The sequence below is a fragment of the Branchiostoma floridae genome, chromosome 5 (genome assembly GCF_000003815.2).
Source record: "Branchiostoma floridae strain S238N-H82 chromosome 5, Bfl_VNyyK, whole genome shotgun sequence".
Lineage (NCBI taxonomy): Eukaryota > Metazoa > Chordata > Leptocardii > Amphioxiformes > Branchiostomatidae > Branchiostoma > Branchiostoma floridae.
Genome location: NC_049983.1, coordinates 21,835,232 through 21,855,065, shown reverse-complemented (window position 1 = coordinate 21,855,065; position 19,834 = coordinate 21,835,232). Strand labels below are relative to the sequence as shown.

General features: G+C 44.9%; 2 protein-coding genes and 1 long non-coding RNA gene across 3 annotated transcripts; 1 reads left to right on the top strand and 2 right to left on the bottom strand.

Moving 5' to 3' along the window:
• Positions 1 to 1,577: 1,577 nt before the first annotated feature.
• LOC118416951 lies at positions 1,578 to 2,096 on the bottom strand. The gene is made up of 2 exons (XR_004831291.1): positions 2,019 to 2,096; positions 1,578 to 1,688 (listed from the first exon to the last, which is right to left on the bottom strand). It is a non-coding gene; the product is annotated as an uncharacterized LOC118416951 (long non-coding RNA).
• A 12,239-nt stretch (positions 2,097 to 14,335) lies between these two features.
• Positions 14,336 to 15,223, bottom strand: LOC118416583 (UPF0739 protein C1orf74 homolog). Its single transcript, XM_035821738.1, has one exon. The coding sequence runs from the start codon at positions 15,221 to 15,223 to the stop codon at positions 14,393 to 14,395; it is 831 nt and encodes a 276-aa protein (XP_035677631.1). The 3' UTR covers positions 14,336 to 14,392.
• Positions 15,224 to 15,263: 40 nt separating this feature from the next.
• LOC118416584 (protein ATP6V1FNB-like) lies at positions 15,264 to 19,198 on the top strand. The gene is made up of 2 exons (XM_035821739.1): positions 15,264 to 15,764; positions 18,955 to 19,198. Exons 1-2 carry the CDS (start codon positions 15,403 to 15,405, stop codon positions 19,163 to 19,165), a joined length of 573 nt encoding a protein of 190 aa, XP_035677632.1. The 5' UTR covers positions 15,264 to 15,402; the 3' UTR covers positions 19,166 to 19,198.
• The last annotated feature ends 636 nt before the right edge of the window (positions 19,199 to 19,834 follow it).

Genomic DNA, 19,834 nt, shown 5'->3' with positions numbered 1-19,834 from the left:
TTTATGTAAATAATAAGGTCATCCAGTAAGTCATAGAAAATGACAAAGGCTGTTGGAAACAACCCCGGCTATTGAATCGAGCATGGCTAGTTTCTTGTAGAAAAACGGATCTGTCCCAGGTGCTGAACTCCAAACTGAAGGCTACTAACTAAACAGTTCAGTCTCGACAATTGCCTCTATAAGTATAACAATGTCCAGGCGTGGTTTGTTTATGTCTAAGGGGCCTTCTTCAGCTTTGATATATTACCCACAATTCATGTCTCTGTACTTGCGGACTAGGAATGGTAAACGGCCATATTAGAAATAGAAGCGCGTAAGATTTAGATTCTAAACTACACCCATCTATTGCACTAAAGGTACTTCCCATTTTTGCCCATTTCGTGTGGAAAACAATAACATCTTTTTAGGTAAAGAATAGGAACATCCAATACGTCGCAAAGAAGATGACAAAGGTTGTTGGAAACGCAACCCGTGCTACAGAGTCGAGCATGGCCGGCTTCTTGTACGTGGGGGTGTTGACCGGTGCTGGTGGCGGAACCTCGGGTGTTACACCTTTCTGTCGCGCACGGGGGATCTTTACCATAGGCTGGCTCTGACTGTCCTTTGCCTTGTTTTTCTGTAGACAGAGATTTTTCATTAGACCGGAGAATACTGATTGCGACATTGTGTTGAGCGTATTTGATATATTCAACCTTCCTGACCACATCAAAATTAGGGCAATGTTCTTTACCAAGCGCCTCAGCCTTTTTTTCTCACACTCGCATCATCAGCTTTGGGCATCCCATGTGATCCATATGTAGTGTAATCAAGTTAACATGGCCTTATCGGTGCACACCCCAGTTTATTTGGGGTCTCAAATCGAGGCTGCGCACCCTCAAGTCGAGAGGCCGTCTCTTCAAGAAAATAAATCTAAAGCAGAAAAGCCGTATATGGGAATGAAGGGTATCACTCCAGCTTTAAGAACAGCCGGTTTTCAGTTTCTTCACTCTCTCTACTTGTCATAATTTTGGGGGGAGAAAAGTTTTTTTCACGTAAAAAAGTATGCAAGAAAAGGGGAATTTTGACGTGGAAATAAACCCATCACCTATATTTCAGTCATGAAAATGACTGATATTGTCGGAAAGAGAATACATCTAAAATTAATCAAGCAAAAAATAAAGAAAATCGTAACACTGAGATTTTTACAATAACCCGACGCGCGAGGCATAGCAACACGGCTCACAGACCGCATATGGACGGGGAATCTGGGACAACGGGCGAATCACTTCCAACGCGTAGAAATACAAGGAAGTGACACTCGGGCCCAAAACCAATTTGCACCAAAAGCACATCACTTCTTACGCTTTTTAGCCATGCCAGTATTAAATGCCACTTCGCAGCAGATTATGAGAAATTTGATCTCAAACACGGACCCTCGAGACCCTTTCGTCCCATTTTTGTCGCGCACTATCTCGACCCCTGTCGCGGAAGAATTGGTGTGTGCACCGTTATCTGATAATAGGTTTGGGGGAAACATCACATATGGATATAATCAATGGATGCTAATGTTATATGTATATAGCACTGCATTGTAGTACCTTCCCCTTGGTTCGTTCCATGACATGTACAACAGGATACTCCAACATGGCCAGCACCACGAACACCAGGCAGCCCAGGTACCACACGTCGATGGCTCTGGTGTAGGAAACCTGTTGGAACAGATACAACAGCATTGGCATTTGCTCTCCTTGTCTTTTTGCTAAATGGTTCACCGCGTAGTAAGGCCACATTTCTGAAGGTTTCTCACACAGGGCATAGGTGCCATATTGACGTATCTAACTCACATAGGGCATAAGTGTCATAGACGTGTCTAGCGTCTAACTCACCTAGGGCATGGGTGACATAGACGTTCAGCACCAGGGACAGTAGTGTTGTTGTGAATATCATTCAGCACCAAGGACAGGGACAGTAATGTAAGTTGTGTGAAAGTTGCTACCAAAGAAAGGGGCAATTGTGTTTTGTGAATATGTTAAACTCACATAGGGCATGGGAGTCATAGACGCCCGTTGCTTGACCATGACCAGGTACGTGACTGTGCCCATGAAGACTCTGGGAGAAAATTCGGTATGGTGGATGCCTTACATTTCACGTGTCTAGTGTCTAACTCACATATACTCACATAAGGCATGGGAGTCATAGACGCCCGTTGCTTGACCATGACCAGGTACGTGACCGTGCCCATGAAGACCCTGGGAGAGGAGTCGGTGTGGTGGATCCAGAACGCCATCCAGGAGACCACCACCGCGATGGTTGTCGGGATGTAGAAGCGGAAGATGAAGTACGGCAGGCGGCGCTGGAGGTGGATCCCTACCGCCAGCGTGGAGTACGACCGCGGTGAGCTGTCTGGATGGGGAACGGTGAAATATTATGATCAAACTTGTGAAGCACAGAAAAAAGATGTTAGGTGCCATAAGCTATCAGAGCACCAGGTATAAGGTGTCCATATCAAGGTCAATTTGTGACGGTAATCGACATGGTAAAATAGTAAAGGTTTTTAACATTACGTTTCCGAAGGTTAGACATTCGCCGGGAGAAACAATACTTAGGACAATTCAATCTCTACAACTGGATAAATATTGTTGATTACTTTCAGACGTTTTGAGTGACGTCCATTACTCTTCCTCGGCATGAATACAATGAATTCCGTACGCAATATAAAGCACTCACCAACCATTTTTTTGTCTGTCCGCCATTCCTTCTTGAGACTGAATGACCCAAAGACTAAGTCACGTGGCCTGGTTGGAAGTGTGGCCTCAGTAACGGGTCAAAGATGCCCGGCAGTCGGTTGCGGCCCCCGTCTTTGATCAGGGATGGCCAATGGACTACTGTGTAGATGGCCTCTTTAACTCGTTTTAACAGACGCAAGGCCGATACTGACAGGGCTTCTTTGACCCGTTGCTGACGTCACGGTCACACTGTCGTTCGGATCACGTGACGTAGGGTTCAAGCCACTTCAACTTGAGAAGGGTTATAAAACCGACTGAAAGCTTGTTGGTGAGGGTTTTATATTTTGTACTGAAATAACGTGTACTCGAAAAAAATACAATGAGGTACCTGATGGCGCGGAGCAGTTGGTTGGGATCGCCAGGCAGTCGCCCATGTACTCCGCACACTGCTGGCACCGGCCGCCGCTCGGGTCGCAGTATCTCATCGCCGCACACGGCTCGGCGTCGCGCTTGGTCGAACATGATTGGGAGAAGTACTCACACGGAAGATCTTTCGGAAACAGAATGTGAATTCGTTTGTTGATTGATTGCTACATTGATTCATACACATATACAGATCTCCAAATCCTTGTGCTTTTACGTAGGTAAAACAATTCTTTGACAAACTAAATAAGTGAAAACTGTAACAAAGTAAATGAAAACTGAACGGGAAAAACAAGGAGGAAATGTCGGCTGTTCTTACTTGATATACAAGCTACCCAATCGAGGAAGTAGGTCGCCCTTATTGCTATCACGTCGCATTTGACAAGAGAGAGAGAGAGAGAGAGAGAGAAAGAGAGAGAGAAAAGGGCCTGGAGACAACTTTTTATCTTCGTATCTGACTTGTCCCCCAAAGACCTGGATGTCAAGGTACTAAGTACATAGGTAGATAGGTATTTTGACGTCACTACTTCAAATAGAGGACCGCAAAAGCTCATCTTCACCCCGCATGGAGAATACTTGCTTTGATCCTTTGATATATCTAAGATTGACGTCCGTTCCGAAGTAGAAGATCGTAAAATCTTACCTTGCCCCTGCATGGAGTTAACGCTTGCTTTGATCCGTGTCCCGGTCACTACATACTGTGACAGGACATTAGTCAGGTCAATAGACAGCGGCGATGGCGACTCGTCCGTCACAGCAAGTGCAAACACTGTGCCTCCATCTGAAAGTCGGGATTTCACTTAACGTTATATTAATTTAAAAAAAGAACAACGTTACATTGCACTAGATCTCCATACACCTAAAAGGAAAGCCTGAGTTGTTTTTTCATGATATACATGAAGGTGTTAAGAGAAGAGAAGGTCAGGAAGACCGGCAGCAGCCTACATTGACATACTCAAGAAGGACACAGGCCTTAAGGGTGACAGCACATATCAAGCAATGAGACAACAGAGACACATGGGCAGTCATCTTGACTTAATACTGGCGGGACTTGGCTTAAGCAAGCAAGATGAAGGCACAAACCGACTTACATGCATGTAGCTCAACCACGCACTCCTGAGTGTCCATTGGGAACCGGTGGAGATCCACGGGACACTGCACACGCAGCTCACGACTAGGATTGTGGTACAAGACGTGTTAGCAGATTATACATATCCCTATCAGCCACGTGGTGATATCTCTCTGACCTGTCTGGACATTGTGTGCACCGCACTCCAAACATCATCATGAAAACTGACATTTCTAGCTTCGAATGAAGACTGGTCCTTATTGATAGAACCCATAGTAAAACGGACAACACAAAGAAAACACCGTCAAGTTTCGGTTGACTCGTGTTTTATCATTTTGACATTTTTTAAACTATCATTCCTAGCTTATTCATAATCTAACCAAAGAGGCCAATAAACAGTTTAGAACTTGTGGCCATACTCACGCCATGCTGTGGCTGACCTGTCCATCAGGAGACAGCCAGGTGGACACGGAGCTGGTGTCTCCGTCTGATGAGGCGGTCGTGTTGCTGCTGCTCATCTGGTTGCTGCCACTACTAGATCTGGCTTCTTTCGCTGCAAAGAATGAAGATTACACACCCTGGTAATAAGGCACACCAAGAAGCAGTTACGTACACAAGCAACTGGGTATGATTTTGGAAACGGTCAGACGTTTCAGATAGTATCCACTATCTTTTGCCAGTGACACTGAGGAGGTCTGAAAGAATCTGGTTTTATATGTGATATAGATTAGCCTGACAAAACTGCGCTTATAGCAGCCCAACAACCATTTGCGGGGATGGGCCAAATTTCAGCCCCGACCAGATTAGTTTGCCGTTATAGAGACTAGATGACATGATCGTGAAATGAACTGGACTAAAGCTGCGATGATAATGGTATTACTGCCTTGCCTTCGTTGTCTCCACCCTCCCATTTTACCTAAGCATTACTTCTACCACATCCACGCCTATCTGAAGAAGTAACACAAGCTACCGAAGTTTGTGCATACCTGCGATGACTGACTTGCCGAATCTAAACGGCGGCAGCCACAAGAGATGAGAGGGGACGGGGACCCAGCCTTGGCTCAAACCCTGCAGCCTGACGTCACTCCAGGCAACTTTGAAGGTCATCAGCAAACTCAGCTCCTGCAGAAAACAACATGGTTTATGTTTCAGAGAAAGGCCAGAACTACATGTATTTGATATGCACCTTTTTACTCAGACAGTTCGAAGACATACCTATATTAGTTTTGGGCAGGCGTGCAAAACAGCCAGGTGAATTTCCATGTAAATGCTCTTACATGGCGCCCGTCTTCCCTGTGGCGACCAGTGAAAGGGCAGATCGTGGTTAACTGCATAATATGAGATCATGTTTACTATTTAACATTATGTGTACTCTCCGATGTCAAAAAAAAGCTCGAGTACAACGGACGACCCCAATTCTCCAGTAATCTCTACTCTACCATTATAAGTTTGAGTACCATTTTCTTCTCGTCCAGGTAGTCGACTTGACGGATTTTCACCCCTGAAGATGTTGGAAGACTTTTCCCTGTAAAACATGGCCAGAAAGAATTGTCTCGCTTTATTAGAAATTGAAGCAGTTCTCTTTCAACAACATTTCAGTCACGAAAGGAAACAATTGAAGCTCATGACTATATCACTGTGTTACAATATAGGAGGAATTCTTAAAATGACACGTCCTTCTGTTGTGGCGTGTCCCAATTTGCTGGGGTACGTCTTACAATACAACGTCCACCTACCGCCCAGGAGCTCTACCGGACTGACAGTAGAGTCGTAGTCGCTGGGCAGTGGGCTCCCCGTGGACCATGCCTTCCACTCCTCCCACGTTCCCCCGTCGGACGGACTGAGCGCCTCCTCCGGGGAGGAAGCTGCAGCACCCGGGTACGGCCCCCACGCGGGGTTCCATCCGCTTGCCGTCGTGTTTCCTGATTAGAGAACAGAGGAAAATATTAACGTTACATGTATTTGAGTCCTATAATGGAAAACACTGAGTATAGATTTTTCTCATTAAGTATGCAAATTACGTCAAAAATTTGCATATTTTGCACTTCATTATGCATATCTCTGCCAAAGATACCAGTATGCTAAATATGATGGAAATCCATCGTTCCTATGTTCTGTTATGCGCCTTGAAAAATTTTGACAAAAAATGCCCCTGCAGTTTCAGAGCAAAATGCTAGGGGCCCAAACTAAGTAAAGTTTTTCTCACATCACAAGCTATCTGCCACCACAAAATCAAGAGCATAGCATGTCCAAGTCAAAAGATACAAAACATGCATGGAAGCTCTTTTGCAGTAGTACCAAGGTATCATGTATACATGCAAAGAGGTCCCAGAACAATGACTCGATTCACTGAATTGGAGACGTTGTTCATAAAGCTCAGCGCGATAACTCAATACACCGTTACAGTAGTAAATCAGAAAACGCACCTTCAGATGACTCTTGCCGCTCGCTTTCACAATCGCTTGCAACACAAGTGCCGTCTGAAAAAGATGATTTTATGTACTTAGAAGAGTGGTCTTGATAATCATTCAGTCATGTTCTTTTTTTTTTATTATCTTTGTCTCTCTGTCAGCAGGGCTAGCTCTTTATAAATATTCTTCAAGCAGAGGTTGGAAATAGTAGTGGTCGGGTTTTTTGCCGGCTCGTTCCGTGAGGGGAGCAAGCCGGCAAAAATTCCGACCACTACTGTCTCTGCGACCCAACCTCTGCTTGGAGAATACTTTGTAATAGCCACAGGCTAGTTGGGCAACTCTCAGATTGTGCGTGCTGAACAGTCAAACCAATAAATAAAACATTGGAGTCTCACCACATCTTGGAACATTGCAGTAATCCCATCTGACGCTAGGGTCGCTGGTGAGGCACCACGGCCTGGCACCGGTCAGTCCCGGGTTGCGGCAGTAGTTCCGCTCGAGGCCGTCCTGGCTGTAGTTCCCGGGGGTGCGGTCGTGTTGGTGGGGGGACTGGCTGTCCCAGCTTTGACAGGGGATGTGGGACTGGGTGAATGATATGTTGCCGCGGTAGGTCTCACCGATACCTTCAAGACAGTTCTTACCTGAAAAAGTGATGATAAACAGATATCAATACAGTATCAGCACGAGGCCGTCCTGGCTGTAGTTCCCGGGGTGCGGTCGTGTTGGTGGGGGGACTGGCTGTTCCAGCTCTGACAGGGGATGCGGGACTGAGTGACGGACACGTTCCCTCTGTAGGTCTCCCCGATGCCTTCAAGACAGCTCTTACCTGCAAAGGGTATTCAAATCATGGTAAACAGTAGTGATAATAATGACATATCAAAACCCGCTGCTGTGTCGGAGCAAGCCACTAGGGGCCCCAAATCTTATCATTTCTAGCTCTGACGGGGGTATGTAGGACTGGGTGACGGACACGTTACCGCGGTAGGTCTCACCGATGCCTTCAACACAGTTCTTACCTGAACAAGTGATGATAAACAAAGGATATCAATACCGGACGTTCCGCTGCAGCGTCTAAGCAAGCCGCTAGGGGGTCCAAAGTCACTTCATTTCGAGGTCTCGTTAAGACCTACCGACATTCAACATATGATCATCAAGACAAAACCATCCAGGTCTTCTAGAGTACAAATATACATACAAACGCTACAAAAAACATGGTGAAACACCTTTCTTGGTGAAGGTAAATGAGAATGACCAACATTACGAAATGAAAGACGGTATTCACACATGTGTATTACACTACAAGCAAAAAGCATATGATTCAGCATGAGGCATGTTTTGTGCCATTTTTTAAGCCGTTGCCAGTAATGCTTTAATATTTACTTGTCAAAATACATTGCTTTTGACGTTATATTCGATTTAATATCAATACACAAAGCCTTTAGCATTCTAGATCTTGGGACTGGATTGTAAGATATTGTTTGCACATAATGATTATGTCTAAATCAACTGACCACATTCGGGAACGTTGCAGTAATCCCAGAGCTCGCCAGGGTCCGCCGTGAGGCACCACGGTCGGGAGCCGGTCTGGCCAGGGTTCCGGCAGTAGTTGAGATCAAGACCGGATCGCGGGTACGTCCGGAGAAAGTCGTGGTCGTGAGGGAGTTGGCTGTCCCAGCGTTGGCAGGTTTTCCCCAAAAGCGTCGTGAACACGGGACCGCGGTATGATGCCCCGTCGTCGGAATAACAGACCTCTGCACAGAATGGGGAGAAAACATTGTAACACTAGTTCACCTTTATCCGCAGGGTAACCTATATTCGTTGTGTTTACTCAAACGGTATCAAGGGGATGTCGCGTCGACGGACGATGGTTTCAAGTTGTAATATGTTCAAACTAAACTAGTTTGAACTTGATATCCCTTAATACCTGTTTTCGAAAGCAACGGATATAGGTTATCCTACAGATAAAGGTGAACTAACGTTATACAGTTACTATATGGTGACGATAATACGCGAATATCATTTTTTGTGATGCGCCAAACAGGAGTTACTCGATCTTAGACTAGTAACTGAATTTGACTTTGGAAACTCTCAGAAGTTTCAGAGAGCATGCATTCACTATCTTTCATCAGTGACACTACCAAGATGTCTAACCTTCATCAACACATTTCCTGACATTATGTGGCGTTTTTAACTTGGTATCAAGGCCTACTAGTCTGTGTAACACAAACTCCGCTGTCCAGGGCTGTAACTGACCCCTCCCGGGGGCCGGCGGATGTTTGGCGGGCTGCTATAAGCGAGATTTAGTCAGGCTAAAGGCCTACAAGCTCAGTCGCTTGGACTACATAGAGGGAAGGGGAATCAGAAGAAGACTGACCATTGCTCACGAAGATGGTGTAGCCTTGTGTGGTCTCGGCTATCCCGTGGTTGGCTGTAGTCGTGAGTGGTAGACTGCGTGGCATCTGTGTTGATGACAGACGGTAAGAAGTTGCAGGTGGGCTAGAACTGGCAGGTGTTGTCGATGTCTCACGTGCAGCAGACTGTGTTACTTGATAACGGCTTCTCAGTGACGTGGGGATTGAGCTGCGGCGATGCGTTGCTGTTACGATATCAGCTTCACTGGATATAAGCGGCCGGCGTTGCGTTGCTGTTACGATCATAGCTTCACTTGATACAAGCGTTCGTCGATTTGGTTCCGTTGACTGAGCTACTCTCTGAGTCGATGTTCCCCCCACTGCAGGAGCTCGTGTACTAGTGACCTGCGCTGGTTCAGTAGTGACATGAGCCCGAGCTTGAGTACTGACTTGCGCAAGTGTAGTACTGACAGGAGCAACTGTACTGACTGGTGTAGTACTGACAGGAGTCACTGTACTGACTGGATTGGTACTGACAGTAGCTCTTGTACTGACCTGCGCTGTTGTAGTGACGACTGGAGCCACTGTAGTGGTGTGCGCTGTTGTTGTGATGACCGTGGAGCAGGTACAGTCAGGTTGGACCACTGTGCCTCTGGGGCAGGTGACATCTGGACAGACGAGCAATAGACATGTCAGACAAAACAGAGGCGTATTTCTGTTAGTAAAGCTTAACGTGTGGTGTCGTTTTTGCCCTAGAACCCAGAGGTCCTGGTTTCGAATCCCCTGACGTAATCTGTATCTTTAAAGCTCAACTGCTACATCATTGTACATGTGTGTGTCACTTCCACACGTTTCACATTGTCCCAATTCGTACTTCACTGTAGTTGCAACGTTAACGGTACAGATCTTGATACTTACGCTTTTCACAAATCACGTGCGCTGTGTGTATTTCACTTGCACAGTAGACTGCCTCCCACACCACGGTGTCCCTGGATTTCCTCAGCAGTGTGCAGTCCCCCTCCCCCCGCACTGTAATCCCGCCCACTGCCGTGCTGTTGAAGGGTACACCGTCCGTCCATGTGCGGTGCCCTGTCTGCTTAGTCAGGAGGTGGAGAACAGATAGCCGGAGTAAGTATGGTGTTAAAGTTAAGTTACATGTACATTTGTAACAGATGCACAAACACATCCAAATCAAAAGATTAAAAAAACGGAATTTCTGCTGCAGTACCAAGATCACATACAAGGGGGCCAAAATTGCCCTTGACGTTTGTCTTCCCACATACCAAAGATCATTGTAATCCATCCATAAGTTATTGAGTTATGCTGACAACAGATATCCGGAAACACAGACAGACACACACACACACACACACACACACACACACACACACACATATACAGAGTCACGCCAAAAACTATTTTTCATGGAGTTAATCGCATTGGATCAAAAGGCATTCTGAAGAACAAAAGTTTACTCGCCCTGTTTGCGGTCAGCCCGATCCACGAATCCTCACAGATGAGCGCCTCTATGTACCGCCTGGCGGGAGCGGTGTGGATGGAGACCAGACGCGCCTCGTCCCGAGCACACAAACCCCGCGCACCTGCCGCGGTCTGATGAGACCGGTACACTCTGATGCATCCCTGCGCCTCGGGACGCCAGCAGTAGCTTAGCGGGTTCGCTGGGCAGCCTAGATAGGACACCAAGAAATCATAGATTACACCACGATGCCATTTGCTGTTTTGTTGAATTTAAGAAATTGGTACAACAGCACAACATATTGTTTGTTTGTTTGCTTTCATTTAGTTGTTAAGGGGAACCCAAGACATATATATATATCAACATCGAATAACAAACATTGCATAACAAGCAAACAGAGACGCTTGAAATAACAAATACTAAACTTCATATACATAAGAGCTACGTATATGTACATGTTTGTTGTTAACTTCACCCTCTAAAACGTTTTAGATGATCGTGAATCAGTTATGAAAAGTGGTCTACAATCACTTACCGGAGAAAAGTGTATTTACCCAGTAGTCGTTGTATTCGCTGCAACAAAACACAAGAACAATCATTATTGCAACAGTAAATAATATGACGACCTTGTATGTTTGTTTGTTTGTTTGTTTTTAGACTTATCATATCAGTAAGTTGATATACTTTGGTGGGTCTCACGCTCCAGCTTACAGAAAAATACGGCATATGAGGAAAAGGTTACGATTTTCCCAACGACCGTTGCTTGGAGCATAGTTTGCGTTAAAGGCTATATATATATATATGGCCTCCTTCGGTCAATATTTACCAAGGTAAAATCCTAATTGCTATCAGCCCTACAGCTACGACTGTGGCTAAACAGTCCTATACGAGAATGACAGTCTCTGCGACACAGGGCACATCTGTAAGCTGACTCAGGTCTGTTGCAGAGTTCTTTTCCCAGGATCCGATTTTCTTCTGCCATGCGCATCAGTCTGGTTACTCCTGACTTTAGCTGCCTGGACAGTGTGCATATTCAGCTGGATCGGTCACTTAAAGGCTAGTGTCGGTTCGGTTTAGTGCGCAGATACCAAGAGTAGGATAAACTCACCACCAGCTGGGTAGGTTGGTAGATGCTGTTGCTATGATAGCTGATATCAACAGCAGGGTAAACATGTTGTACAGGTAGATCTGTAAATACACAAATACACACGAGACTGTCGTCTCAAAATCAACCTCAAGCTTCAAGAGCAGTGTAAGGATATAGGGTCATCGATGAACACGTTTGCGTAATATTACAACCAGACAAAGCTGGTTTAGACAAGCCAAGCGCACCCTACAAATAAAGCTAATGAGATATATTCTTCAAGTAGAGAGGGTCGGCTCCGGCTGTTTTTTTTTCGTGTTTTAGTTGTTTCACTTTTCAGGCAGCTCTATTTTGTCCCGCTTTCTTTGTGTCCGACGGAGGAAAGCATAGAAATGAGATAGAAAGCCTGACAAAAACACGTAAATAACGAAAACAAAACACAGTCGGAGCCGAACCCAGGAGTATACAGCCCCAACAGCCGTCAACTTTCAGTGTACATACGTCAAAGAAATCGTCTGGCACACCTCACCTCACCTAGTCCCATCCTCATCAGGAGGGTGGGGGACCATGGTCGCCTCTAGCACACCAAAAGAAGTTTATCATAGAACAACAAGAAGCAGGCAATACCGAAGCCAGTTAAAGGAGTGCATAACGTTACCTGCTGTTGATGGCTGTCCGACTTCCAGCACTTTTGTCTCCAGTCGTGTCAACCGTATGGTTCGAGGAGGTAGGTAGTCGGTAACAAGTTAATTGCAGAATTGGTTGAAATTACAGGTATCGTATCGTCATGAATGATTTAAGAACTGTGATGGGACCAGCAGTAAGATGGAACCAGCATTTTGTAGCTGCATGGTAGACAGTGTTTTCTGACGTAGTTTTATACAGTTTACATTGCACATAATTAGTCTTTCTCAACTTTTTTTTGTTGGAAGTTTGTTTAAACATGATTTACTTGTATAGTCACAGCAATTGCAAATGCCAATGGAGACGTCCCTTCAGAGAGAGAGAGAGAGCGAAAGAGAGAGCGATAGAGAGAGCGATAGACAGAGAGACAGAGACAGACACACAGAGAGAGAGAGAGAGAAATTAGAACCAGTTGAGTCACAGGGACATCCCAACGGCTGCACGCATCTGTGGAAACGCTGAATGTATTTTTACGGCAACATTGGGATCTTGATTACAAGAAAAAAGGCCATAATTTTACCCCCAACATAACATAATTCCGTTGCATCAAGAAAGGCGTGCAATTGTCCCATCAAAGGGCAGGTCACCAGGGAGTCGGTACCATTACGCCTTCACCCTGAAATACCTTGTCACACGAACAACGTCTGAAAATTGGGGGTTTGAGTCGCATTTTTGTGCTGTCACATGCCGTATCCAATATTTTTAATGATAACTTGAAACTTCATCTGTGTTGGTATAGGTAATTCTGGGTCAAAGCGGAACTGTCATTGTTGTAAGCTTAGAGTAGTTGCTATAGTGAAAAATGCAGTTAGTATGGTATCCATATATCCTCCCCCACACCACCACCCCTCCAAAAAAGGGTAGTGAACCAGCCCTGGTTCTGGGACTTGGTGGGCAGCAGTAGGTCAGACAGAGAGTCTGGATAAGGGCTCCAGAGGGGGTGGCAGGAAAGTTCAAGGGAGAGAAAACTTGGACAGGCCAACATTTTCGACTGTCCAACTCCAAACAACCACGGTTAGAGCCTACACCCGCACCTGAACTATTTGACAACTTGAGTAACATGTGCTCTTCAAAAATGAAAAAAAAAAGACAAAAACAATGATGAACTGGTGAAAAGTTGACAATGTTTATTGCATTTCAGTCAGAACAGAACAATCTTGTGCCTTTTGCCCTCAGTCTCACAAGACAATCTCATATTTATCAAGATGGCCATAATTTCAATGCCATATTAGTTTTCAATTGTATCTTTTCCAGTGATAAATTTTCTGCTTTGTGGTAGGATTTACCTGTCTTTGGTCACAAAGAAGTTTATACCTAGTGTAAGTGTAAGTGTAATATTACAGGAAGTACAGTTGAAGTTACTTGTGACAAAAGATGCATATTCAATAAATAAATAAAAACAAATAATTGATATCTCTTCTTCTTTGTTTTTGAGGCTACCAACTTCAATGTGTTGAAGATTTTGTACCCTATAATAATAAGATAATCTGACTTTATATATTCACTTGAAAGTACGGTCTGTACTAGTAGACATGTAGCAAGGCCCCATGGCCTAAGAAATGTGAATTATATATATTGTACCCTATATACCAACTGTAAGGTTTGATCCACACGAACCAGGATGGACCCCCTACTCTTTTTGAGTGTGGCGGGTTCTTAAGCGTGCTCAAGATTTGTCTCTCCTCAAACACGGGACCTCTGTTTAACACCCTGTCCAAGGGACATCCCTAACTGAAGCTAGGTACTCATTTTCACCTGAGTGTAGCGAGAAAATTTGTGTAAAGTGCCAAGTTTCCTAAGGGCATTGCAGTATTCGAACCCAGGACCTCCCCGCTATACGCGCTAGCCTCCACCTGGCCATCCTATGGGGGTTCGGGGATAGTAGAATTCTGAAAAAAAAAAAAAATCAGGAAATCGGCCAGGGGAATCAGTCAACACTAAGGTTAATGTGCCCCCTCCGGCTGCATGGCCGGCAGCTCATCTGGTAGCAAAACTCCCTTTGCAAATCATTCTCCCTATAACATCTGGCGTTGTCAGTCTCATAGAAACTACTCCCCACCATGACTCAAAATGCTACATAAGTGGAGTAAGAAAATTTGTGTTTAGTGCAACCCAAGTGTTAGTGTTTCCCAAGGGCACAACATTGGTGACATTGTAGGATTCGAACCCAGGACCTCCGCACCATGGCTCACAATGCTACAGTTGGGAGTGTCATCTCACTACATGTCATCTCCAAACAACAGAACAAGTCCTGGAGGGCGAAGAGTTCCTGCACCCTCTCAAACCAGCGGTCAATCTGTTTGCTGAAGTCTTGCTTTACATTCTTAGGAACACTGAATGAGTACAGTTTGTGCTTGTGATGATTTCTTTGTTCTGGACAGTTGCTTACGGATTTCTCACCCAAAGGCGGTGCTGTATTCAAGTCCAAACACGCATAAACGTTATAAACTAGCAATGGTACCATAGACAGGCACGTGTCATGCTGTGTGGGGTCATACCAATACAGGACGGGGTACCCCACAAGGAGTCCGAACAGAGTGGAAATATTCCAATTTTCTTGGAGTGCAATATCGCTCTGCAGTACCGACATTTTCCGCATGGTGGCAATGCACTTCGCCACATCCCGTGCACAGTCCCGCACAGTCTGGGTGCAGAATCCCGTCGCTGGTTTTGGTTCTGGTAGCCCGAGGGTCACGTCCACCACGAATCTGTCCCAGTCAGACTGCACGGACTGTAAATGCGTCACGCTGGCGTCTGCATTGAGCACCAACACGTCAGAACCCACCGTCAGAACGGCAAGTCTGTGCTGTACCAGTTCCGAACGTAGCAACTCCTCGGTAAAAACTGTCATTTTCGAGCAACCCAAGCCGCCATAATCAACCAGGAACGCAGGTTTTAAACCTCTGTCCACGGATAAAACGTCACACATCAAATCTGCCGCGTATTTAGCCGACTTCTTGCCGAAAACGTTGCACAAAACTTGCCGCCAACGGGTGAGAAGAGAAGGTTCGGCGGCCATCTTGGTTCGACCTCATTTGACCTCTCTACCCATAGTTCCGTGGCGTCCGTCACTATGGTAACACAGGTGAAGCTATCGATACGGCCACACAACACAACACCTGTTCACTAGTACCCTCGGCAAGTGGCCTGTAGTTTACACAAGTGTATTTGCCGGACCGGCTCTAATACTTCGACAAAATGGTGCGCGAACTGAACATGGACACTCAGCGCCAGAACTTCTGGAAGGAGTCCATCAAAAAGGAGGCTTACGTGCGTCTCCACTGGCTGGAGAAATACAGCAAGGACTTCAACCGGGCCAGGAGCTCGCTCAACCGACCTCGCCGGGAGGTGGCCGCGCCTGAAGCAACCAAGAGCCAGAGTGCTCTACCCGCTATTACCAAACGTCAGGTTCCCTGGTACGGTAAAAAGAAGGAGAAGGCGTCCGACTTTCTGCTGGAGAAGGCGAGCGACCCGAACGCCTTGCTGGTAGAGATGCGGCCGGTGTCCACACACACACGGAAACTGTTGTATGACGGGTTCAGCAAGGAGGGCACTGGGAGGTGAGACCTTTAAGACCTTTGATTTTGTCTTTTGCACACAGATCAATCTTGTATTTTCCTTGGCGTCTTTACCTTTATTTCCCCATGTTTTATTTGTCCAAATCACACCATAACGGTTACACACTGCCACCGCTGCAATAGGTGATAAGCAGTAGAAGACTTAATCATATCTGTTCAAGTCATACCTGTTCTTTACGGAATTCGATCTTCGTCGCCGCAAAATGCGGACCACCACCGTCTGCCACTCTCTTATTTCCAGTCCCTACCTTCTGGATCCCTCACAGGCGTACCCTAACTCCACTCAAGTCCCACAGAACTGTTAAAGCTCTTCCAGGTCTTTTGTTGCCCTCCCATCTTTCTGTTTTACTCTAACGGGAATTCTACATGGTTCCCCAAAAAAAGTAACGATGTCGTACTTAAGTACTTGAAGTAATCGCCATCATCAAAATACTAGTACCCCCTTTCCAAAGGTAAAATACGAAATATAAAGGCGTGGTTGGGCGTGATAAAGAAAAGGCTGAAGTGGGAATCAAATCAGCTGGTTAAAGTTTAACATTGATGATACATTATTGATGATAAGTTACAGAATGAAATGACAGGATTCAATTGATCTTCAGCACAACACAACCAGCAGGGTTTTATGTCGCAAACTTCATGATGATGGTGATGAAGGGTAACAAGTTTTCCGGAGGGTAAAAAGAATGTGATCCAATCCCACCTTCATTTAAACGTTCTTTCACGTTGTTCCCACGGTTATATAAACACCAGTGCCACTAAGCCTCGTGGTCGGCGTCTAATGATTTTTTTTTTTGTTGCCGTGATTAGGCCACACTGGCTTGATTGCTTGGATAACATCTGTTTCTCTCGTTTCCTCCCAAAAATTGAAACCATACTCCAACTCCAAGTGATACAAAGAAACTACAACATGAGAAAATGCAATTAAAAAAACACTGGAAGACAGATACTAATGCCATAGAACGCCCCTTTTGCTACGTGAACACAAATTCAGTAGAGTAAACTTACACCTTGTCAAACATAAAGAATGTGTTGTTTGGTAAACAATGTTCTGCGTTTTCAATCATTTGTCCAACGTTCCTGACCACTTAGACTTCATACTAAATGAAGCTGCCATGTATTAATTAATTATCATACACTGGGAACGTAACAGTACGTCGACGGAAGTCGTCATTTTTTTATTGAATTGTAACAAAATAATACAATGGCCAGCCCTGGCAGCAACACTGATTTGGATGCATGGAACGAAGTGATACAGGAAAGAAACTAGATCTGTGCTACTTCGTTTGGCAACTTCTGCAACAATGGATTGGAAGTAAGCGTCTGGTATCAAAATCAGGATAATACCCCGTACATAGTTGTTTTGTCCAATGACAAATCCGATGAAATGTTGCCAAACATCTCTCATAGACCTCCTGTGCATGTCGCTTTATACAAATGTACAGTGAAGTCTTGTTTTCTAAAGAACATGTCGATGGAACTGTGGATTGGGTGTTGATTTCTATAGCTTTGTACGACCTTCGCACGCAACGTGTCCGCTGGAATTTAGGATTTTACTCAAACCAGTGTACATATTAGTGTATATATTAGACAAATCTGACAACAAAACAAATGGAAGAATCAAGAGAAAAGGAAAAGAAAGCGCAAAACGCAAGCATCAAAGACAAAATAGACCATGAAACCCTGACGTAACTTTTGTCTTCGCTGTTTTTCAAAAGTTTCCGTTGTATTTCGCTATCAAGTCGGACCCGTCAGTTATGTCAAGAATGAAAATACCAGGTTGGACGCTTCGTTGATCAAAGCTTGAAACTCCCCGCAAAAACAAAACCTGTCCGGTATGGGATCGACACGCGTCACGGTAACTTACTGTGACCGAAAAGGTGCGGTCAGCCTTTTTACCGGAAAACACAGTTAAACACCGGAAAACACACGAAGAAGTGTATAATCTACTGAAATACAGTATGTTTTGATGAGTAAACATGACGGGTCGCTATGTTTTGCCACAGAATAATCTACATATGGCCCTGGAATGAAGAAATCGTCAGAAAATGCATAAGACTACACCCGGCGGACTGGACGTGCTGATTGTGCAAAATTATGTAAGATGTAACGTTGACGGCTAGAAGAAGCAGAAAACAGATTCTTATCACAATCCGAGTAGATTCAGATATATTATATTTATGCCAATATATAACGGATTTTTGCACTGAAGTTCGGTAGATGTCAGCTGTCTTGTTGTGAAAGTATCAGACCCCGCTAAACAAACATGTATTCTGCAATGAAAACAAACATGGCCGCCGGGTGGCGGCGGTCCGGCCCGTCGTCTCATGCATTTTCTGACGATTTCTTCATTCCAGGGCCATATGTAGATTATTCTGTGGCAAAACATAGCGACCTGTCATGTTTACTCATCAAAACATACTGTATTTCAGTAGATTATACACTTCTTCATGTGTTTTCCGGTGTTTAACTGTGTTTTCCTCTGTTTTCCGGTAAAAAGCCTGACCCGAAAAGGTGGCCTCCTTCCGCGGTAGACTTCAGGAGCGCCGGCATTCATATTTTTTTTGCGGGGAGCACTGATTCGCGATTTTCAACATGAGCCCTGGCAGCCAGGGTCTCTATCAAATACCGCTTTAAGATCGTTTTTCAGAGAACCTGGTAGATGTGAAAAACTGCGAGCCTCGAAGTCTGCCAAGTCATATCTGGTCATGGTTGCTCAAGCGTTTCTCATCCCCAAGCAGATGTTAGGTTGGAAGATTTGACAGCCATGCTTTTTGATTGTCTTTCTTTTGCTGTCAGCTAAGGCTGGAATGTCAGAAAAAGTTGAACAATTACGATCCTCTTGTACATCTCTTGTCTCTGTAGACTTTTACTTTAGTTATCTAACTCCATGCATTTAACATTGTAGCCCATGTTGGGCAAGGATATGCAATAGACATTATTTTGATTGTCTAGCTTGAAAGTTCATTTATGTTGATGAAAGTCATTTTGAATAAATTAAACCGTGATTTCCAACAAAAGAAAGTGGACTTTGGGCTTCAGAAAAATCATTCGCAGAACCAGAACCACTATCTTCTGGAGTTGCGTGGCTTTAACATCCCCTGACTCGTGAGCTAAAAAAGTGTCATTATTTTGCCTTCCAAAGTGTCTAACGTGACCTGATATGTCTGCACAGGTACCAGTACTTGTCAGTGCGGAAGCTGCAGAGACCCGAAGACAAGTATGAGTACCCGCTGACCAGCGCCTGGGAGTACGGCTGGAAGCTGAACGAGGTCGTCTCCGAGATGAAGGCCCCTCAGTTTGGCCGGAGCCGGATCGTGCAGGACACCTTCTATCGCAACAAAGGCATCATTCCTCTGGGCGACATCGCCACTGTACATGTGTAAATAGAGTCATTTTTCCTGACAGGAAAGTTTGTCGAGTACGTCACATTGAGGCTCAAGTTTAAGCTGTATCACACATCAGGGTATGTATGTGTAGTGACAGGAATTGTGGGTGATATGTCAAAGGTCAAGGCCCCTGAGACATGAACAAATCACATCTGGACATTGTTATGTGAATCAAACGCATCGTCTTACTGTATGTGTATAGGTGCGTATGAAATCGTACTCGAATGCTTCCATCAGTTGACATGTTGAATTAAAACAAGACGAGAACTGTTTTACAAGTGAGGCGCCTTACCCTTTGACCTTTTACTCACAATTCCTGTAACCGCGCATACTCAGAACTGTGATCATGCTTATTGTTGTTCGGTTTGGTTGTGAATAACACGTTGTCAGCACTGGTTTGAGTGAACATAAAGTCACAAGTCAGCAATTGTAAAAAAAATTCATCTAGGCAGATATGTTAGGAGTGAAAACATCATGTATATAATTTTTGTAGTGAACTCTACAGGTGAATTCTCGGTGACAGCTAGAATCAAGTGTTCCAGATTTGAGCAATGAGCGGCTGTATGACCCTGTCTAAGTAACCATTTATAATCTTTCATTTCGCATGTCAAAGTCCAATTTTGTAGGACTCGTGCCAATAACTTTGCGATGCTGCACAATAACAGA

Bases quoted from the DNA above. Each gene is read 5' to 3' on its own strand.
- LOC118416583 (XM_035821738.1), bottom strand. From the start codon at position 15,223: ATGGCCGCCGAACCTTCTCTTCTCACCCGTTGGCGGCAAGTTTTGTGC.
- LOC118416584 (XM_035821739.1), top strand. From the start codon at position 15,403: ATGGTGCGCGAACTGAACATGGACACTCAGCGCCAGAACTTCTGGAAG. The intron at 15,765-18,954 runs GTGAGACCTTTA...ATGTCTGCACAG, and splicing joins AGCAAGGAGGGCACTGGGAG to GTACCAGTACTTGTCAGTGC.